Source organism: Indicator indicator, chromosome 3 (genome assembly GCF_027791375.1).
Source record: "Indicator indicator isolate 239-I01 chromosome 3, UM_Iind_1.1, whole genome shotgun sequence".
NCBI lineage: Eukaryota > Metazoa > Chordata > Aves > Piciformes > Indicatoridae > Indicator > Indicator indicator.
In genome coordinates this window covers 37,591,516-37,615,415 of record NC_072012.1, presented here as the reverse complement: position 1 = coordinate 37,615,415, position 23,900 = coordinate 37,591,516, and the positions used below count along the sequence as shown (strand labels likewise).

At 37.5% G+C, this 23,900-nt stretch overlaps 1 protein-coding gene across 32 annotated transcripts in view; it reads right to left on the bottom strand.

Annotated features, from left to right (window-relative positions):
• NRCAM (neuronal cell adhesion molecule) overlaps positions 1–23,900 on the bottom strand; it is a 66,546-nt gene that overhangs the window by 41,688 nt on the left and 958 nt on the right. For 12 of the 32 annotated variants that reach the window (XM_054399344.1, XM_054399359.1, XM_054399367.1 and 9 more), the window contains exons 2-10: positions 22,442–22,459; positions 19,977–20,082; positions 17,139–17,335; positions 16,214–16,336; positions 15,663–15,833; positions 12,493–12,604; positions 10,419–10,603; positions 8,940–9,071; positions 210–353 (exon numbers count right to left, since the gene is read on the bottom strand). In XM_054399344.1, coding sequence (XP_054255319.1) covers positions 210–353; positions 8,940–9,071; positions 10,419–10,603; positions 12,493–12,604; positions 15,663–15,833; positions 16,214–16,336; positions 17,139–17,335; positions 19,977–20,082; positions 22,442–22,459 — 1,188 coding nt within the window. Of the gene's footprint in view, positions 1–209; positions 354–8,939; positions 9,072–10,418; positions 10,604–12,492; positions 12,605–15,166; positions 15,224–15,662; positions 15,834–16,213; positions 16,337–17,138; positions 17,336–19,976; positions 20,083–22,441; positions 22,460–23,900 lie in introns of all 32 variants that reach the window. The other 20 variants (XM_054399341.1, XM_054399353.1, XM_054399342.1 and 17 more) reach the window with 5 other exon arrangements.

Below are 23,900 nucleotides of genomic sequence, written 5' to 3'. Positions count from 1 at the left end.
TTTCACAAGTATCCTTACTTAGGAATAGTGAAAGTGAAATTCAGGAATATTCTACACAAGGCAGGGGGTATGTTTTGTGCCTTTTTGCCTTGCCTTTTACAGGGCTCAGGAAATATATCCACTGAAGACCTTCAGCAAGGCTTGAGCATGCAAGTGTAGTAGCAGGAGATAACCGAAGAAAATGTAAAAATACAAAATCTGTTTCTTACCTAGAACATTCACAAATGCATTTGCTAGCAGGTATCCATATTCATTAGAAGCATTGCATTGATATACAGAACTTGACCTTTCTTGCACATGTGAGAAGATAATGGTATCACCATCTACCTTTCTGCTAGGATCTTCTGGAGCAACTGTGAAAACAAAAACAAAACCAGAAAACCATATAAACCCCCCAAACTTTTTCTAAACTGATTTTGGATGATATGCTTCATACTTCTATGAAGCATACCACTACATTCCACTATGTCCTTGAGTCTAGTTTCTTGGGTGGGTGTTCACTGGTTCAGATGCATTCCAATATGATTGAGGAAGTTCTTCCAATTCTACGAATATTTAACTCAGGATGGTAGAGTTCTCATTTTTTGAAATGAGCTTTGTTTTGTTTTAAAAAAAGTGAAGCTGAGATCATATTTTGCATGCAATAGGGAGGAAAGCTACTTATATGACAAGATGCAGCAGAATAAGAAAAATAAGGAAATATTTCTGAATATCAGAAGAAAATGCTGTTCAAAATCATACAGCATACTGCAACTTAAAGGCTTCAGCTTTTCAAATCAATTGTTATCCTCCAAACACAGAAACAGCCTTACTCAGTAAAGCATAAGCAATTCTTTTTAATACAAAATCAAGAGTCCTCACAAGAGCAGTGTAAGTAATTCAGTAGGTGGCACTCTTTCCCTTACCTAAGAATTATACAATGCCTTTTCCTCAACTGTTCTGTAGTAGCCCGAGCTGTCAAACAGCTTGTGCATCCCAGAATAATCAAGAAACAAAATTCTAAGATATTACTGAACAATGGTAGCTGTTGGCTATGATACAATTGGATGGTGTTAGAAGGTACAATAGACAAAAAACTTTGCTTGTAACAGTGCTCTGCATAAAATGCATAAATCATATTTTAATATTTTAAGAAAATAGTAAATAAAACCAGATAAATATATTACTATTAAAGAAACTTCATGGCAAAATTATTGCTATACTAATATGACTGGCACCCTGACCTTTTATTGGGGCATAAATAAAATGCTTGTGGAAGCCACTTTCATATCAAACAATTTCTTTTTTATTTGGATTCATAGAAAAGACCAATTAACTAAATTAACATCAATTTTCTGTAATTGACAAAACCTCAGTACTCATCTGTAAAGGAAAGTGAGACATTTCTCCTACGTTTTCTCAAATATGCTGAAATAAGCATGAATGACAATGAATGAAGACAAGAAACCAGATGAAGGAGACCACAGATCTGTGCTCCTGTGTAAGGGTATTTCCATCCTGGGTAAACTCTAGAGCAATTCTGCATATAAAGTAATTATATCAATTTCCAAACAGATACCTCAAGAACAGTTTTCAACTTAATTTTTAATGCTTATTTTCGATCACCCTGAATTGAAATCAGTATCACAAATTCAAAAATGTGGAAAAAGAAGAAGGTACTACTAGAATTTAAAAAATTATTCTGTGGATTGCTGGCACTTTTTTATCTTCTTTTGCTTACATCCTATTGTGTTCCATATTTCACACAATTTTCTATTCTATTTAAATGCCTTTTTCATTAAAAGATGCATGGGCTGAAAATAGATAGAGCAGGTGAGTAGCCCAGCAGGCAGGCCAGCCAGCTGTGAGAAGCAGTCTGTTTCTCCATGCAAATCATCGTTAAATGGAAAATATGGACAATCACCATCCCAGGAGGTAGGAGATCTGCCCACAGCCATTCCAATTATGGCTGTTTCCTGCCCATGCTCTGGGCTTCACTCCTATGCCCCCTGACTCATGCAGCAGACAGATCTTTAATGGGTGAACACACTCCACCATTCACATACACAACTGGATGTTAGAGAATGACCTATTAACTTATCATGTAAAATCAAGGCTAGCATCTTCCCTTCCCACTGCTGTATTTAAGGAAAAAAAAAAGAGATAGCCCTATTCAGTTATTTGGAAGAAAGGAGGCGGATGCCTGTTCTCCCAAGAGGAAACAAAACCAAAACCAACCAACCAAAGAACCCGAGGAAAATGTCCAGTTAGTGTTTTCATTTGACTGGTGTAGCCACTTGCATGCTGAAGGGCACCGATTTTAGAAAGTTCCCTGTTGACACTGGCATCTATTCAACAGTCTGTCTTCTGACATGCCTCATCCTCCCACACAACACCAACTGCTGCCCAGAGAGATTGTGGAGTCTCCTTCTCCGGCAATATTGAAAACCCACCTGGGACATGTTCCTGTGTGACCTACTCTAGGTGATTCTGCTCTGGCAGAGGAGTTAGACTGGATGATCTTTCAAGGTCCCTCCCAACCCCTAACATTCTATGGCTCTGTGAAAACCAACACATCCTTACCCATGTATCATGTGTTTTGCAGGGGCTGGCTCTAAAAGTTAGATGCTGTATCATCCAGCTCCTTTAATTATCTTTAGCATGCACTGATGCACTCACACACAGTATTGTTGAGGCTGGAAGAGATCTCTGGAGATCATCTAGTCCAACTTCCTACGTAAGTAGGGTGCATGGGGCTGCTCCTCCTCATATGCAGGATTCTGCACTTCTTACTAAACTCTGCAAGGCTCTTGTCAGCCCATTTTTCTAGCTGTGGAGATCCTTCTAGATAGTAGTGTGATCCTCTGCTATATCAGCCACTGCTTCTAGTTTTGTGCCATCAGCAACCTTGCTCAGGATACACTGTGCCTCATCATCCAGATCATTGATGAAGATGTTAAACAGGACTGACCCCAGGGGTACACTGCTTGTTACTGGTCTCCACCAGGCTTCATGCCACTGATCACCACTCTCTGGGCCTGGCTGTTCATCCATTTTTCTATCCATTTCACTTATCAAATCCATACATAATTCATCTTCTTGCTCTTGAAAATAGGAGTGACATTTGCTTTCCTCTAGTCTTTGAGCACTTCTCCCAGTTAACATGATTAAAGATTATCAAGAGTAGCCTTGAAATGACATCTGCCAGCTCCCTCAGCACTTGAGTAGAACTCATCAGGGCTCATGGACTTACATACATCTAGTTGCTAAAGTATTCTCTGACCTGATCCTTTTCCACCAAGGGTACATCACATTCTGGACATTTCCCCTGGTCTCTGGGATGAGGAATTGCTGAAGGTAAGTCTTGGTAGCAAAGACTGATGCAAAGAAGGCATGCAGTACTTCAATCCCTCTCTTTTCCTGGATGAAAAGAACAATGGCAGGGCCATTCAAGCACTGCCTGTTTGTCTTTACAAGGATTCCAGTTACATTACAGGATAGTGGCACAAGAAGGAAAAAATGCTTTCAACACATGTGCCAAATCTTAATTTGCACTGACAAAACAGCAAAGGATGACATAATATTTAAAATTAGTTTGTACAATCAAGATAATAAATGATGAGGTTTTGTTATACAATTTCTGTTGCTGAAGCAGACAGTCAAACAGGTACCCTGTAAAAGCCAGAATTTACTCGAAAAACACTGAGACTCAGTTTATGAACATGCTTAAGTCCTTTCTAGACACAGACCTGATTGCCTATTTTCATGTCATTACTTTGTATAATAAAACAGCTTCTTGACTACATTGCTCTACACCGCTCTCATGAGACCCCACCTGGAGTACGGTGTCCAGTTCTGGAACCCTTACTACATCCCTGCTGGAATGTGTCAAAAGAAGGGTCACGAGGATGATCAGAGGACTGGAGCTCCTCTCCTATGAGGACAGGCTGAGAGAGTTGGGGTTGTTCAGTTTGGAGAAGGCTCCAAGGAGACCTTATTGTGGCCTTCCAGTATCTGAAGGGGGCCTACAAGAAAGCTGGTGAGGGACTTTCGAGGGTGTCGGGTAGTGACAGAACTAGGGGGAGATTTAGACGTTAGGAAATTCTTCACCATAAGGATTGTAAAATACTGGAACAGGTTGCCTAAGGAGGTGGTGGAAGCCCCATGCCTGGATGTTTTTAAGGCCAGGCTGGATGTGGTTCTGGGCAATCCGATCTAGTGGAGGGTGTCCTTGCACTACCTGCACTAGTAATGACTGTCCTTAACTATCTTGTGCAGAACAAAAGAATCTGATTATCAAAGACCTGTTGCATTTCCTAGACCTGATGCACAGTTACAACTGTCCAATGGCAGCAGAAGCAGTGGATAGATGTCTGCCCTAACAATCCTCTCCTCTCTGAGGCTAAACTCCTTGAGACATCAGAGTCCAACACATTTCTGGCTGTGGTGAACAGCTTGTGTGTGTACTAACAGAGAACATGATGGATGACAAATCTTCGACCCAGGGATTATCAAGACCTTTCATGAACAAAATCTAAGGGCTGATGTTTCTCCCTTAAATTCTATGTGATTACTAATGGAGACTAACTAAAACCTAGGATTCAATGTGAACTGTGATATAAACAAGCGAAGAACGTGTTGAAAGAAGACAAATAGTGCCTTTCAGTGCCCTAGTTTGTATAAATCTAAGTGTGTGTAATATTTAATAGCTCATCATGGACTATAAGCCACTGAACCAATAAATTAGTCTTTCGTGCACTATTTGCAATGCCTTTTTGAAGTCCAATTATGAAAGTGTTTCCCCTTCCTGGGTTGTTACTTTCTTAAAAGTTGAGATACTTTATGCATGGCTTCCCTTTTGTAAAACCATGCTGAATACCTAAGCAGCAGAACACAACGGATTATGCAGCAGTATAAATAATGCAGATCTTGAGTGTTAACTGAAGTACAAGGCAAGGCAGAGTCACAGCCTGAACCTTCAATTGCTACTTGCCAAAGTAATTCTAACTGACCTCTACAGGACTGTGTATGTGAGTTCAAATTACTCCTGTGAGTAAACATGAGGAGGCTAGGTCGTTATCAGTCTAGCATGTCTTTAGCAGCCTTCTTTTCACACATGCTGGAGGTTTTCTTTTAAGCATCATTGTTTAAGGAAATTAATTACAATATTTCAAAGAAACCTAAAAACTTCCTTTAAAAATATCTTTTTACTCTGATTAATATAATCTGGAACAAAATTTACACCAGTAGTTTTTTGTTGTTGTTCCCCCCCCCCCCCCCCCCAGGAGCTTAAGACACACTACATTTTTCTTCATTATTCCATTTTCCCTATTGGCATTTAAGCCTCACCCTTTGACTGAGATATGGACGAATGGTTCTTTCTTCAACATTCCCCATTCCTTGTCTGACTCTATTCTTGAAAAACAAAACCGGAAGAATTAAGCATCTCCCAGTTGTGCTTTCCAATAGAAAATTAAAGTATTGCAAACAGATTACTGGGCCACAGGAGGCACATTGTGGGATATAGGATGACAGCAGGGCTTTGAAATTCAAATGTAGCTCTTTTTCTTTGAAATCCTGCCATGGGTGTATCTCTCTCAGCACTGCCCTGAAGCTGAAACAGCTGCTTTAGTTTCCTTTTACAGTGATTTACTAATCACTGAAGCAGAGGGGCTCAGTTCTGTAATTTAGTAACAAGTAAACAAAAAGGCCCACTGTACTTGGTAGTTTCCAGACCAGCTTTTGATAACTCAGCATTATACCAAATCACAAGAATCCAAAGAACTGCATTTCCTGTGACTGCAGTGCTGCTTTTTTTTTTAGATGCCCTGACAGATTCAATGTACTGGAGCATCCAATTAAGTTTTTTTTCCTACTGAGGTTGAGTGGGTAATTAAAGTCAACATATGCTGTCCTTGTATTTAGGAAACTCAGTGGCATCTTGCAGCTGCTTCTGAAAACTCTCTGTTTCTTAGTGTTTTACTCCTGTCCTGCAAGAATGCAGCATACATTGCTCTTCTGGAAAATTTGCTTGCCATTTAAACAGCATGTCCTACAACTCTGGCAAGGAAGCTCCAAAAGAATGCATTAAACCATCAGCACAGTAGAATAAAAATCTCCTCAAAACAAGCAAAAAAGACTTAATGATAACAGTACAGAAAATAGTAAGGAAGACAAGAATGCTGAAAATCCAGAAAGGAAAGAGCAGGACAAGCACCAGACTTTGATTATAAGGTGTGTGCTGATGTATTTACATACAATACAAAATTTCATTGATGTTTTCCTGTCATACCATTATTTGATGAGGTGGTTTAATGCTACCTTACATTACTTATTTAACCAATGGAAATTCTCATTTTAAATATCAGGCTAGATCTGGAAAAATGATGGAGCAGCTCATTCTGCAGGTCATCTCTAGGCTCTTGGAAGAGAAGATGATCAGGAACAGTCAGTATGGATTTACCGAGGGGAAATCATGCTTGACTAATCTGATAGCCTTCTATGATGTCATAACTGAATGGGTAGATGCAGGGAGATGAGTGCACGTAGTCTACCTTGACTTTAGTAAGGCTTTTGACACTGTCTCCCATAACATCCTTGCGAGCAAGCTCAGGAGGTGTGGGATAGAAGAACAGAGAGTGAGATGGATTAGGAACTGGTTACAAAATAGAGTCCAAAGAGTGGTGGTCAATGGTGCCAAGTCCAGCTGGAGAGCTGTGACTAGTGGAGTTCTCCAGGGATCAGTGCTGGGTCTGGTCCTCTTCAACATCTTTATCAATGACATTGATGAGAGAACTGAGTGTCTGCTCAGCAAGTTTGCTGACAATACCAAGCTGGGAGGCTTGGCTGATAGGCCTGAAGGCTGTGCAGCCATTCAGCGAGAATTGGACAGCCTGGAGAGCTGGGCAAAGAGGAACCTAATGAAGTTCAACAAGGATAAGTGCAGAGTCCTGCATCTGGGAAGGAATAATAAACTGCACTAATACAGGTTAGGAGGTGATCTGCTAGAAAGCAGCCATGTGGAGAAGGACCTGGGAAGTCCTAGTGGATAACAAGTTACCCGTGGGACAGCAGTGTGCCCTTGTGGCCAAGAGGGCCAATGGTATCCTAGGGTGCATTAAGAGGAGTGTGTCCAGCAGATCGAGGGACATTCGCCTCCCCCTCTACTCTGCCCTGTTAAGACTTTACCTGGAATATTGTGTCCAGTTTTGGGCTCTCCAGTTCAAGATGGACAGGGATGTACTCGAGAGAGTCCAATGGAGAGCTAACAGGATGATTAAGGGATGGGAACATGTGCCCTATGAGGAGAGGCTGAGAGTCCTGGGGCTTTTTAGTCTGGAGAAGACTGAGAGGGGATTTAATCGATGTTTATAAATATCTGAGGGCTGGGTGTTAAGAGGGAGGGGACAGGCTTTTCTCAGTTGCACCCTGTGATAGGACAAGGGGCAATGGATATAAACTCCAGCACAGGAGGTTCCACTTCAACATGAGGAGGAACTTCTTCACTGTGAGGATCACAGAGCACTGGAATGGGCTCCCCAGAGAGGCTGCTGAGTCTCCGTCTCTGGAAACCTTCAAGACCCATCTGGATGCATTCTTGTGCGACCTGCACTAGATTCTATGGTCCTGCTCTGGCAGGGGGCTTGGACTCAATCTCTGGAGGTCCCTTCCAAGCTCTAACATCCTGTGATCCTGTGATCTCAATTTGCATTTAAACTAATATTCCTGAAACAGGTTCTTTCTAACATTTCTGTTTCAATATATACCCTTGCTTTTCCCCTCAAAGTCGCCTATTTTTCTCTCCAGTTCAATGTCCAAACATTCCAAACATTTTAATGTATCTAATGAGGGTTCTCATTTGCCTGTTGCTATTTCCTATCCTCCTCCACGTCCTGAACTCCATGACATTTACTTCATCAAGAGACTTAAACACCTGAAGCTCCTGAAAGTCACACTGTCACACTTTCAATAGGTCAGCACAGAAAATGTTTTAGAACACATTATTTCTCATGAGTAAACAGGGTAGATTGTCTGTTTTTATAACAGCACTTTATGAAAGACAGAATAAAGACCCAAGAACCAAGTGTAATTTTATGATATGGGCTATGCCAAGTGCAAACCCAGCTGACATCACGCTGCACTGTCCCCCAGCAAGACCCTCCCCAGTACAGTTGTGTTATACATAGCATCTATCTTGTGCCTCATTCAGCATTGCCAGTTGTAATACTGCAACAACTAAGTGACTCAGTCACTAATTCAGGGTTTCTTACCCATACACACATAAACAGATGTTTTACTGCCTTAGGGGTTCCTTTTCTTTGACACTTATGCGGCACAAGCTGTTTGCCAGGTATTTGCTGATGCATTCAATCAGTTTTGCTGCTGCTGCTTTGTAGTGCTGCTGTCTGGAAGGCTAAAACATACTCTAAGCTGCAGATACTGTAAAAGTGCTTTGATCAGCCACAGACATGAGTGCTTGTCTTTTTATATCACCTTTAAGGTTCCTAGACAAAACTAGCACTGCAATGGGGCAGCAAAGGAGAGATCTAGGAAACATGACTGCCGTAGTAAAGCAATGGTAAAAATTACACCCCAGCAGTATCTCTGTAAAATAGGGATGGGATAGCTTTGTTGCTAAAGTCTCAGTTTCAGAAGAATTCTGCCAGAAGAACACCAGACAGAATAATCAGTAGTATAGTCACAGATTTTAGTGTTTTCAAGCACAAGAGGCACATTTTGTTCTGCTTTTGTAAACTGCAGTATTTTTATCATCTCATTCAGAATTTATTATTACCTGTCAGGCAAAAACTACTCAGATATATGCTGGACTTCTATATTAAAAAAAAACAAAACAAAACCAAACAACAAACCAAAACAAACAACCCCACAAAACAACAACCCATCCTGATATTCCTCATATTCTCTTACTTATCCTGCTGTAAGGTAATTAAAAATCTTACTTGCTATGGGGACACCATTTGCTAACCAGCTTATATTAGGCTTTGGGTTGCCATTAGCTCTGCAGATCAATGTCCCATCTTCTCCAGGAGACAAGACCAAGTTTCTAGGTGCTGTTATCCAGTATGGGGCAGCTGAGGTTAGAAAGAGAAACACACCAATTGTTTTCAAGAATTATGTACAGAAAATCATAAGGCACAGTCATGGTTACCAGAAAGTAATTCAAACAAGGTATGTATAGGCATAGTTACACTGTTAATTAAACAAACAAAATCTCTATGTGTGATACTCAAATGATTAACTGGTAGGTTAATACTTTGGTTAAACTGAGCTACTAGCTACTCACTGCATTAAAACACTGAGATAAGCAACCAGAGGTTCTTTGTTTCATTTAGGGTTGCCTGCTTTGAATTTAACTTGCAAAATTTATCCGAGGATGGCATCTGCAGAGACTACAATTGTGTGTTGATTAATTTCAGATATCTATGCTCAAAGTAGTTAGGCTGTTAGGAATGAATTTAGGTTTGATTACATGAAAAGGATGAAATTTACAAATGGCAAAATGCTTGGTCTCCCTGTGTTCAATTGATGATTGCAGTGGGGCCAGATGTTTACCTGAGACAGCTGAAAATAGAGCAATCAAAAGAGATGGAACACTGTCCTTAGCAAAAGATATTAATTTATGTCTCCACCTCTTTTACAGTGAATAACAAGAAACAGCATATGTTATTATAAATTGCAATTAAATTTAGTATTTTGGATTGATGGACAGATGCAAACAGAAAATTTAACTGCTGCTGTTAAAAGGACATTGGATGCGATCACAAAATGGTGCTGGTCTACAAGAAAATAAATGGCTATTTAGCATGTAAAATAAGCACTACAGTTGATTATTCCAATGACTAATTAGCTGTTATTCCAGGGTTTTTTTGTATTGTATGGTATTCAAAACATACTTACAATTCTTATTTGGGCAGAAACCCAGAAATGCAAATTAAGAGGGAAAAAGGGAGAAGAATATATGACCATAAGACAATAGTAAGAGAAGGGGAAGAATTTGGGCTATGTGAATGGAAGCAAAAAAGATGGAAAAAATAGAGATTTAGAAGAGAAATGGTGAGAAAGATAGAAACACAAGGGAAAGAGGCAGTCTAATGATAGATAATCAAAGGATCTAAATTAAGTGTAGCACTGGCACAAGCTAAGAAATCATTTTACTACTGTTACAGTACAATCCCAAATTGGCCTGATACTTTACAAAGGAACATATTAAAAAAAAAAAAGAAGAAGAGGAAAAGAAAAGAGATTAGAGATACTAAAGTCCTTCCAATGGTAGAATTCAGATAGTTTCATGATCATTTCCTCAGGGAAATTTTACCATTATCATTCTTCCTTTCAGCTATATCTTATCCAAGAAATCTTAGTTCATTGTTGCATTCTGCACACTGACAATATTACTTTAAAGATTATTTTAGCATTACCTTTCACAGTCACTGAAATGACATGATGAGCAGAACCTAATCTATTTCTTGCTATACATTTATAGTTCCCAGAGTCAGCTTCAGAAACATCTATAATCTTGAGAGTTTTCTTAAAGTTTTCAAAAAACGTTCTGTTGGCTGGCAGTTCCCCACCTTCTTTAATCCATCGAATTACTGGTGTGGGTCTGGAGAAGCAAAAGCATAAACTGAATTTAGGAACTACAGAAAAGGAAGATGGGAGTTTATTAAACTACTTTTTTTTTAATGTATATGTTACAAATAATTATTTCAAGAGTCCTTACCCAGATTCTGGGGCTTGGCCAGCAAACGTGCAAAATATGCCAGCATTTGTTTCTAGGAAGTGACAAGCCTCACTAACACTGTCAATGGCCATCTGTTTGTAGGCTTAATAATTACAGAATGCATTTATCTGCTGATGAATCTAAAAACTCTGATACTTCATAAATGAATGCAAGTGTATTTCAAATCTTGTTGCACTTAGACAAACTGATGCTCATGGTGCCTTAAAAAGGTAGTTTCTAGATATTGACAAGTGTACTATTGTCCTTTGTGCAAGCAATATCCTAAGACTTCATGAATGTCATAAATTTTACAGCAAATATGCTAAGGAGGAGAAATATTTTCTATGAGAAAACAAGAAAAAAGTCAGTGCTGAGTCACTGCACCATGTCTAAATCTTGGCTATGCCCCATATTGTTCACTGAAGCTGAAAGCTGTCCACAACGCATGAAGATACACTATTTAAATTAAGAGAAATTATAAGGTGTTTTTTATTGAGTAGAATGTCCTCTTTCAAATAGCATTGACTCAAGGCAAATAGTCCCTTAGCAGTCTAACATGACGTATTTTATAGCAGAGACACCTAGCAAAGTTGAATTTTAATTAAGGTATCAGTAGTTAGAAAAAGTTGTTTTTAAAAAAATCTGAATCTGGCCATTTGTGGACCACTATGTAACCTTCCCTCATTGAATTATTTTGTTAAAAAAATACATTATGGCTAAAGACACAAAGCCATATAACATATATTTCATTTTTCCCCTGTTTTTATCCAGCAATTTTAAAGTATTGGTCAATGCTTTTGTTGCAGCATTCTGAAAACCCACGCAAACATATTACAGATGAAGAATACTTGAGCTGATGTTATTCCCACTCACAGGTGTGGTTTTGCTAGTGGTGCTGATGCAGATAGGTGATCAAACCACAGCCTAGACAGAAGCACTGCACTGATGCTTGAATGAAGTTTGTGTAAAGCTGTGCATGAGCATGGCCTATGGAGCTCATGCAAGTGAACTCATACGCGTGATGCTGCGCTGCATCATTTGGCTATCCTCACCGCTACCTCAGAACAGTCTGCATTATATGCTTTTTAACATTGTAAACATATTTATAGTTCCTGAAATAGGTCCTAATGATTTTCCACTAAACAACCTATTCTCACATTTCTTCCTGAGAATGAAACCGATTAAAGATCAAACTAATTCATGAAGCTAAACTGCTGTTTAGTGATTTTCTACTAGAACAATAACCAGCAAAGGCAAACTTGCATTACACTGAAGAAGCTGAAGGTATGCTCTAACAACTCCCACCTAGCTGATCTATGACATTACTATCAGCATATGTAAACAGCCTTTTCAGATTAGACCAGCAAATTTGTATCTATTTTTTAGATAATTTGAGAGCCTAATGATGGTAAATTCAGGAAACAATCAGAGGCTTGATTCCTTAGTCTAATTTTGCAGCTGTGTGTCTGAGGTTACCCCTTGGCATTTCTGGTTGTGTCCTTTAACACAGCAATGGTTACAACCTGAACCCTGTGTATACGGTTAGAGGACATGAGAAGGCAGACCCCTATGCTCATGTTCATAATCAGTTTTAATATCTGCTGATGCCCAAGCAAATGGTGGATTTCTGTAGAAGAGCTCTTTTTGTTTTACATTTCTCTTTCTTTGAAATACCTAAGCTTATACAGTGGTAACACTTCAAGCATCTCTGAATCGTTTCCTTCTCTTTCTGTATTTTTATCTAGAAAAACACTGCCTAAAGAGTAACTCACAATCCTGCTGCAATGCACTCCAACAAAAGCACATTTCCTCTGAGTTCCACTTTGGTACTTGTGCTACCTGTTGGTGTTAGAAGAACTGGCTGTCTCTCTGTCACTGGCTTTGCTGGAACAAGAGAAAAATAAAATAATTAATTAGGAAATTTTATTTTAATACTGATCAAATGCATACATCTATTCTCACATTATGGACAGAGATGTGGCTCCACGCTGGCCATTTAATTAAAAATCATTGCATTACACCATTACGCAGATCAATGAATTAGGTTTTAGATAGACAAAACACATCTCAACCTGTTAAACACTATAATTTTGAACGCATACATGAAAAATGTTATTATTAAAGATGGGAGTAATTGATTCATAGTTTTTACATAGGCAACTATGCAGCCTGATGGATGGACGTTGAGCCTTAATCCTAAGCAGCCTCTATTCACTTCAGCAGAACTATTACAGGCAGTAAGAAGTCACTAATATGAGTCAGAATGCAAGACTGAAAGTTAGTAAAAGTTTTTGGGCTTCTATCAAACACAAATAAAGCAAAGTTATTGCATTCAGAAATATAAATCAAGAGGATAAAAAGTACTCTCCACTTTGCTTCATTAATTATTGTCTAGACAATGTGAGGCATCTTTTCAGAAGTTAAGCCTTGTATTCTCCTCTTACTATGTATTTAAGTTTAATACAAGGTGTTTCCAAGTCTGGCAATAAAGAACCATTGATTAACCTGCAAGAAATAACCACAGTAAACAGACAGCTATAAATATAAGACCCTCTTTTGACATTATAATTTGCTGGCTTTTGAAGTATTATGGCATTTCATGTGCCTTCATTGAAAGTCAGAATGGAGTGCTTTCTGTAATAACATAGCACATTCTGTAAATACTCTACTGTTCTTTTATAGCAATTTTAAAATATAGGATGAGATTGCTCTAAAGTGCAGTAGCAGTTTGAATCACTACAGTAAATAATTGTATTTTTGTTAAGGTAAGCAGAAACATAATACACCCTTGTTTATTAGGGCACAGGATTTATTGATACATTAACATAAATAGAACACAATTCAAATACTGTTTGTGCTACAAATTCCATAAAAACTAGTACAGAAACAACTTAAGTTGGTTGAAAAGGGCAGTCTAGAGTCAAGAGGACAGCTGATAGTCACGGGCAATAACTAACCTATCTAATCTATCCAGTTCCTGCATTGCTAAGGAGTGCTGACTCATGAGGCTGGAGCACCTCTCCTATAGAGAGAGACTGAGAAGAGTTGAGGCTATTCAGTCAGGAGTGGAGAAGGCTCCAAGGAGACCTTATTGTGGCCTTGCAGTATCTTAAAGGGGGGCTACAAGAAAGCTGGTGAGGGACTTTTTAGAGTGTCAGGGAGTGACAGGTCTAGGGGGAATGGAGCAAAACTAGAAGTGGGTAGATTCAGATTGGATGTTAAGAAGAAGTTTTACACCATGACGGTGGTGAGACACTGGAAGAGGTTCCCCAGGGAGGTGGTAGAAGCCCTGTTCCTGGAAGTTTTTAAGGCCTGGTTGGCTGGAGCTCTGAGTAACCTGATCTGGTGGGAGGTGTCCCCAGCCATGGCAGGGAGGTTGGAACTAGATGATCCTTGAGGTCCCTTCCAACCCTGACAATTCTATGATTCAATGTTTTGCAAGACTGCAAATTCAGGAGAATTAGTTCTAATATTTCTGAGTCATGAGCCAGTCACATGGTGTTTTCCTAGCTAATGTTAGCTAATAAATCATTCTGTGCTCAGGTACATATTTTGTGTTTGTTCTTGAATGACATCTTAGTTTTATGCTGAGATTAGTTTTATGCTGAGAATGCAAACTTTCTGTACCCCTGTTTTATTTTATATTCCCATATATTACGGTTTAATATGTATAAAACATAATTTGACAAAGAAAAAGATGACAATAGAATAAACATATTATATTTTACATGTATCTTCCACAATGTCAAGTGGAGACTGTAGAACCTCAAGTGATACAGTATCAGTGTTGCTCCAAAATCGGTCTTGCTAAACACAAATACACCTATTCAAGAGGATTTAATTCACAAGGTACAAAAGACTATTCAACACAGATTAATGTGAAGATCAGCTTAAACACCAGACAAACACAACTCATCTTTCCCCTAAAAAGATATTTATACAGATAGTATTAAAACGTTTAGATTTTAATTAATTCCAGTTTTACAATTAGGAAGCATGTTAAAAATTCAGTAAGTTATTAAATGTGAAGGGCACCTGTTAAATGCTTAATTGTTGTTATTTATTATGCAGCTTGTGATACTAAATAGTCCTAGTGATAATGAACATATCAAACTACTAAGTAAATTGGAGCAAAAATATTTTTAAAGCAGCACAGTTTAGAAGTAACCAAACAAACATTTTTTACATCTCTCCAGTGTGAAAAAATGATTCACTATAAAAGTTTCTATTTTTATGAGCCATGTGCTACAATAACATTGAAACATTAAATATTTGAAAGGATCACACTGTTCAGTCCCTTTCTAAAATATGGATTATCACCAGCACTAATAGATACCTTTATCAGAAACTGAAAAGGGAGCAAAGTTTAGTAGCCACGAAGGTGAAGTTAGTTAACTAAATGCTACTGTGAAACAAGGAGTATCAGTGGGGACCAGTGTAACTCACCACCAAAAATATCAGTGTCACTCAAATTAGCAGCTATAGTGTCATTCAATGAATCCACTGAAATAAACAGAATATCATGAAGAATGCATACAGGAGGGATAAATCAAAGTACTGGGAATCAAAAAGGTGATGATATGGCCACAGCACGTTAATTACATGATTGATTAATTTGTTTCAATAGTTACAATAATCATAATAACTTGGGTTTTTTGGAGATGAAAAATATCTAAAAAATATCATTTCTTTACACTACATTTTTTCAACATTTCAAGTCTTCCAAAACAGTTTTTCAAAAGACTAAAAAAGACAGCTTTTAAAGTTAATTATGTGTCAAAGAATCTGGAGATTACATATTAAGTTTATAAAGTAATATAATTTCTTATTCAGAATTAAGATGACAAAATTCCCTAGTGTAACAATACTTAGCTTTGGCAAATAACTTGAGAATTCTGGATAAATACTATGTAAATATATAACTAGGCAATGCAATACCTACTTGAAAAGACTTTTACAGAAATGGGCTGTTTCTGCTGTATAGTTTGTGTATGATTAAATCTTGCATAGCAGATGTAGTCCTCCCGGGTGTCTTCTGGTTGCACATTAGAAAAATAAAGGTCTCCATTTAGACCTTGGGAAACTCTTTCACTTTGAGGCAGCCTTTGGAAAGCTACGGGAAAACAAAAACATTTATCTCAGTTAGAATACATAGTCCATTATTATGAACTGCAGACTCCACATTTTCTCAATTACACTATTTCTAAATTTGTAATTGTATAGACCTTTCTAAAGTTTCCTCTCAAACTCCTTTGTCTTTCTAGTCTTCCCCAGTGGTTTATTCTACAACTTACATTAAGATCTCCAGCTGCTTTTGGCTTCATGCTTTTGGGCTGCATGTCTGCTTGTTTCTTCATTTCTACAGAAATGAAAATTCTTTGAATTTTAACTTAGAGGGGAAATTCCACCACCTGTGATTTTGGTAAGCAATCAGCAGCTATGTAGAAAAACTGCAAAAATTAAACTAATTCTGCATAAAAAAACCAAACTCACCATTGTCCATCCAAAATATTATAGGTGGTGGTAAGCCAACAGGAGGTCTACAGTGTAATACTAGTGAATCACCTTCTCGAACATGGTTAGGCTCTAGTTTTTCTTTTGTCCACAATGGGGATCCTATAGGAAATAATGTTAACACACAAGCAAACTATGGATTGACAAGAATTCCAGAATTTAAGGAAGAAATGCACATAATATTTCAGAAAAACAAAAAAAAACAAAACCATGCATCAGAATGTAAAGTCCTCTCATGTCTACTAAAGATTTAGTTTTTATTCTTTTTTATGTTTTCTTAGGATAATAGAAGTTATGTTGGAAAGTTTTAACTACAATAATGTAAAAACCCCACTCCAAAAGCATGCACTAAATAAAAATAAAAGGTAGACATTCCTAGAACAGTACTACATACACACAGTTTTATTAAAGCATTAGAATAGCACATTTTAAACTAGAAGCTTAAACAAATTATCTAAGAAAAATTACATTAAAAGCTACAGAAATAGTCTACCATTAACCAAAATTTTTCAGCTATATCTTATTTCTCAAAGGTATTATAAAAACTATGGAACGCATGCATCAGAAAGAGAATAAAAACTGCACTCAGACATACTGTACATTAAGGATTCAAACAATTTATTCTGATTGTAGTGTCATACATACAAATCAATCTTAAACATGAGAGGTCATCTAGATGTACCCCCAAAAAATCATGGAAGTACTTTGATTATAATTTTCCTATACTAGAGAGAATATGAAATATGTTGCTACATCTGAATATCAGAAACTCTACATTACCTTCTAATATCATCACTTAGATGATTACATTTTTAAGACAGGAAAAAAAAAGTGTGAAGCCTTCAGAAGAAAGTAAGTAAACCAAAGAGTTTCACATTTTATAAACAGTAAGATTTTCACTTACTAGAAGGCCTTATAACGATATTGTTGGAAATGGCTGCTCCTCGTTCATTCCTTGCTGTACACTGGTATACTCCCTCATATGCTTCTGCCTTCCCACCATTCATAATATTTATGACAAGAGTGCCTGAATTTGGTTTCATTGTTACCTGTGCATCTTTATCTATATCAAAATGAGTTCCGTTGCGTGTCCAGGAGAAGCTAAAATGATAAAAAGAAAAAGAAGAATTTCTTATTCATTATCCTTTTGTAGACTGCATGAAGAAGAAAAACATAATTTTCAATAATACATGGTATCTTTTCTTTATTAGTTAAGTAAGACTTGTTCCCAAACTAAATTAACTACTATAATAATCAAGCACTTTTTAATATAAAAACTCTGGGGATACTTTAACATAAAAAGCCTGGCTGAATTTGTTAACAGGAGCCATTTCAAAGTCAGTATTTTAATTTTCCTTTAAAATTACATTAAAAGATTCTGAAGTTAATCATATATGGAACTGATTTTCTTTCTACTAAATATGACACGGCAGCATCTGTGAGAATCGATATTGCTAAAGCTGCATTAGCATTTCCATTATAAAACCTATTGTTGAAAGGGTTTATAAACCTGCCTATAAAAACATGCTGAAATGTATCATCTCAGGTCCCGGCAGGAGACCATCTCTTTTTAATTAGTTTGGCCACTTTTAAGTTTTTCAAGGGAATTAAAGACTGTGTGGCCAGTTTCATTTCACTATGCAAACAACCACGATTCTTTGAATTGTATTTTGCAATCTGATAGCCCATAATTATTCTAGACTATTTATACCAGTGTTACAGTAAAGGAAAACATGTTTTAAAAAGTAGTTACTAAAAATGAAAACTATTAGAACTCTTTTAAAAGTATGTAAAAATGCAGAGATTCATAGTCTGCAACCTATAGTACCATAAACACCAATTTCTTTCTTACGCTTTGTCAATAGTCAAATGTATTGGTACAGAGAACTAGACCAATGCCTCTGAAGTACTGAGCAGTCATGGGTTCAAATGCTGTGAACAGCAGTTTTCATCCTTTTTACAGTTCAGCTTCATAACCTTAAACACAAACGCTATATAGGCTTACTGGTTAGAATGGTTCCTGAAAATATAAACTCCCATGGTATTGAAAAAGCTCAAATTCTAAGTGATTCAAACTGTCCGTTGACATCTGCAGTAGGAGGACAGGAGTGGACATACTATTTGCACTTTGTGGTAGGCAAGAACAGAAGGAATGGGCCTGACTAGCAGCACTGCATCACACTGCAGTGTTTCTGGGAGGATTAGTATGCACAGTGAACCAACAGTGAATATGCTTCTTATGTCCTTGCAGGTAAAGCTGTAGAATGAGGAGTTTCTGCTCAGAGATGTTGTGGACAGCTCATTTCTGGAAGTGTTTAAGATCTGGCTAGATGAGGCTTTGAGCAACCTGATCTAAGCGGGAGGTGTCCCTGGCCATGGCAGGGGGATTGGAACCAGGTGATTTTTAAGATGCTCAAGCCATTCTAGGATTCTATGGTTCTGTAATCCTCTGCTATGTGAACGATACAGGGAACTGTAGTGTTGCTTCAAATGAGAGGAGTGGTACAAACCCTGAGTTTGAGATATGTGAAAGCCAGAGGCTTTGCTGCTCAAGCTATAGGTAGCAGCACATCCATAAAGCTTTATGCCAGCTGCTCTCAACAATCAGTTGTCCTGTTTTAACAAATCATTCATACTCTGGGCTGAGAAAATTAAGCTTCAGAGCTTTGAGGCAGCTCAAGTTCCTGCATTTGCAGGTTATCAAAGCTGGTGGACCAAACTATTGAAATAAGTTATTTGGGTGCCATATCTTTAATAATAAGCAAAACTAAGCACAAGCTTACGAAAGTCATTAGAAAATTCTGCACTTAAACACTGTCACTTCTTCTGTAGCAGGACAACAAAGTAACACAGAGGTTTGATGGGGAAGATGAGACAGCACAGCAGACAGCCCTGTCCCATGACTCAGATATGCCAGTTCCATGGATAGTGCTCTCTCATTGTCTCAGGTAAATCCAATCCAAAAAAAAAAGATGTTCAAGAGAAACATTTTCAGAAACAGTATAGTTGTCCCAAAGTGCAGAATAACCATCTGAATCTTCAGGTAACCCCCAGATTCTTGAGAACGGCACTGCACGTGCTGAATCAAAATGCTAGCAAACACTGTGGTTTTATGGCATTCCTACCATTAACAGGACACTAGAAAGGCTGACAGTATCACTGATAATCTCCATCTTCTCCATTCTGTTGCCCAGCATGACAATGACAATAATCCCAAGGCAACCAGAAGGCATAATGTAGAAAAAGGCTTGGTTATTCAGCAGAAGCACATTTAATGAGCACTCTGTGTGTCTGAATAGACAATTATAAACTAACACTAGTAAGAGCATGCAGTTAACTGGCAATGCCAGAATGCATTATGGATGCTGCTGTTTCCACTGCAGGTACTCAACATCTTGATTGAGTAGTCTTCAAATATTTCAAGATACTGAAACAAGGTCTTAAAACAGAAGATGATCAAGACTCTGATCTATACACAGGGTTACTATTCTGCAACACCCCAAATTAAAGCATTTAAATATACTTGGTAAAGTAAGACTACAGATCATTCAAATGGACACATACTACAGAACTCCCAGCAAAATTCCATTATCTAGTAGCTGTTTAAATTTCAGTGGTAGAAGTGAGTGTGTCCTTCTGTATGTGCATATGCACATATTACTTAGTTTACAAAAGTTGCATTATTTTCTCCCAGTTTTCCTACACTATTAGGCCAACAAAAGCAAAACAAAATGATACTAACCTAGGAGGTGGCTTTCCTTTTGCTTCACACTGTATTACAATATTCTCTCGGGGGTCAACAATGTAATCTTTTGGAGATTGCTGAGTTATCGTAGGAGGTTGTGACACTTCATTATGGAATATAAGAAACAGAGAATTTAACAATATTTTCAAACTATCAGTGAGACAGTTTTGTAAGCAGAGAAAGCAGAACTGTAATTAGCAAGCAGATAATTGACAGAAGAGTGGGATTAAAGCATCATTTGTATTAGAAGGATGAAGCCCTTTATTCTTGTCAATCACTGTAGCCATACTAACTGCCAGCTGAGCTATGCTCACACACAGAAGATGATCATCTTGGCCAAAAAGCTTCATAATGTTTCTACATGTCGAATTTCAACAGGTTTTGGCAAAACCAATGCGTCCTGAATGAAAAGTTGTGATACGCAAACCCACACAAAATGGTTTCTACCACATGGAAGCAAAAAAAGTACAAAGCTCTGTAATATCTAAATATTTTATGTATTTTCAAATTCTCTGTGGGTGTAAACTTTTCACAAATCTATTGTGTTCAACATTTTCAACTAACCTACAAAGCATGCTTTAGGAACTACTTTTCAGGAGTAAAAAATACGTGATAAATAAAAGACCACCAAAAAAATTACCAAAATAGTCACTAGTTTCCAAATAGATTAAACATATAGGAAAAGTCCAATACTCATTTTCCTTAAAATAAACAAGGAAAATAGTCAGTCTTGTGAATTTCCCCTGTGTCATGGATTGAATTGAACTTGGCTGCTGTTATTCATACTATTATGCAGTCACACCAGCTTTAAAAATGAAAGTGCTAACTGGAGCAAAGTATCCTGGGGCTTGAAGTTCAGATTGCAACATGGGAGGCTTCCTGTTCTGGTTTCTGCTTCTGGGTTCTTCAGTGTTGGCTCTTTTCTGCAGGGATGATGGTGAGGCAAGTAGGAGTGGGGTAGAGCTGCTGGCTTTGGCTTTGTGTTTTATGCTGTTTTTTTGTCCCCCTGTATTTCACCGTGCTTCTTCTACAAATAGGCTCAGCTAAGGTAATCATGCATTGTATTATTAGATCAATTAGATTATTAGCTAAGGTAATTATGCATTGTGATTATGGTATCTCATGTTGTATTAAACTCTCATCTCTTATCTCAGCCCGCACTTTTTTTTGGGGGAGTGGGCAGGTTAGCCCTTGAATTAAATCATTATACCCAGGAGAAACAAATATTTAGCATTCATGACAAGTGCTATAGAATGAGTGTGTAAAACCAAATTTATTCACCTGAAAAAATACATTTTGGGTGCCTACCTATTTAATAATTTGTAATCTGCTACCATTACCTATGCTCATTTTTGCATTAACAAAAATCAATGAATCTGTTTATGATATTAACTAGTGAGAAAAGCGTGTTCCTCAACATTATTAATCTATTTAAAATTTAGTGTAATCTAAAGGAGCCAATTTAGTAATATCCCTGCCCAAATGTTGTCTGTCCAGCAATACACTTTGCACGTATTTTGAGGTAATTTCTAGCCATTTTAGCAAAATTATTTCAATCATTAGTTAGCTGTGTTCTCATACCTCACTCTAGCTAGTTAAAATTGTAAACCCGAGATTTTAAGTCTTTCCTCCTTTTACACATTAAGTACTCTGTTGCACAGAAAAAGTAGCCATCTGATTCCATCATCTGATTTTATTTCATGAGATATAGCAGCTAAGCAGAAGAGAACAGGCCATCCCTATCTGGGTTTTGCTGCTCTTCCCCAGTGGAGAGAGGAAAATGCTTAAAAGAGGAAAGCAACATTTTTATATAATGATTACTTCTTGAGTATTTCTTTTGAGAGACTTGTCAAAGACAGTCCTTTTCACCCCTCTCAGAGGCAGTTCTCAAAGGAAGCACATCAGATACTCACTTGGGAAAGGCAAGCACGTTCTGAAACGGGACGTGACATGAACGCTGCCCAGCATTCAGGATATTCCACCTGATGGACATCAAAGACCTGAAGTCTCTACTCCTGTGCTATCCTGAGAGTGGAGCTGAGTTAGGAGATAGCGTAAATGACGAGGGCTAGTTAAAAAATGTATCCACTGTTTTTCAAGGATATAAAAGTATCTCCAACTCAGACATTTAAAATAGTATATAAGTGCATATATTGCAAATTAATTTACATTGTATCCAATATGTTTACTCCTGAAAGTAGTAATAAAACATTGCTTGTGCTGATATTGAGTAAAGATTTTAATGTTCAGGTAGCACACAATCGAAGCTCACACCACTAATTTGTGATTTGTGTACAGTAGTATTTTGTGAACACTGCATGCACAAAACATCCAGCTACAGCAAACCAAGTAATCAACAAAATGTCAGAACCACACATTTTTGGACTGCAAATTCAGTTTGCAACACGATTGCTATTAATTTTCAGCAGCACACAGCCTAGATTTTGTGGACAGGAACTTACATTCTTCTAGAAGTTTTGCTTTTATTCCCCCATCAGAATCAGCAGTTGAATGGACAAATGGAGATTAAAGAGAAACATTTGTTAGTTAAAAGAAAATCAGCATTTTTGAGAGGGAAGATAAGCATCTCTGACAAGTACATTGGTCACCATTAAAAAGAAAATATTTTAAACATGTAGTGCAGTAACTCATGCAGTGATGCCTGAAATTCCAGCCACAATTTCCATTGTGTCAAGGATTACTACATTTATCCAGAGTTCATGTTATAAGAAATTTTTCTGAAGTGTTGACTTTTTAAGGGCAACCATGGTATGTGATTTCGGTCTTTCAAGGACACAAACCACTGATACTGAGGAGACAGCAAATCAGAATTAAATGGAGTGCACTGCCCTTGTGCTGCAGTCAAAATCAATCCACCCATACAATCATATAGAAGAACAAGGAGAATGCTTCAGGCTAGAATTACTTTTACAAAGCTGAAAGCACCTAATTCTACTCAACAAATGTGCAAACTCTTGTGGTTTGAAAAATAAGCAAACAACAAAAAATCATTTTGGTTGAAACATCTTTATTGCTTACTTCAAATATTTTGCATACATGTCTCCTCATCAATAATGTTTTAGAGCCAGTCAAAATGCTTTTGGTTAGCTACATTGTCAGTCATCTCTTACCTACTCTGAGACACTGACGAGTAGAGGAACTGCTAACCATAATAAAAACTAAAGGTTCAACTAATCAAGTACGTTCTCTCCACCACGTGACTGTGGTGATTATATGGAGAAGATCCACAGAAAATACAAGTCCTTCCCTTGTGCTGCTCTCCCAGAGTCCATTGTAATAGTTATTGATGAAAGCGCTAACGTGTTATTATGTTTTTGCCTAAAAAGTCATGTATGTGACTTTATCAGACCTAGCAAAGTTTAGTAACATTATGTAGTAGGGAACAAGTTAATTGAGAGTCAACATGATACATCTATAAACAAGCTACCTGTTTTTGTCTATTGATGTATTTCTGGTTAATTTAACCTGAAGTGTTGCTCTATACAAAAAATATTAGAACGGTGCACAATTTTTATAGTTCCTAAACTACAAGATAACTTTAAAACGTAACTTTTAGTGTTAAAAATATATAGGGAGGAAAAAAAACAAGTGTAGGAAATAAGACACTCATTCCTCAAATCTTTAAAACCCTCTTTAAGCCACAGTTTATTGCTCTAAATGCATTCACAGAACAAGTCTGATGTGATTCAGATATATTGATCTTGTTACAGAAATACGGGTCATTGGTTTGCAAATACGTATGGGGGAAAAAACACCAAAGCACTTGCAATTTATGTCAATGATTAATAAAGAAAAACATGCATTTATGGAAGGTAAGAAGGTATATAAAAACACAGGGGTAAAGAAAGCCAGGCAGATTAGAATTAGAAGCAATTTTACTGATGTATTAATCCATTAATT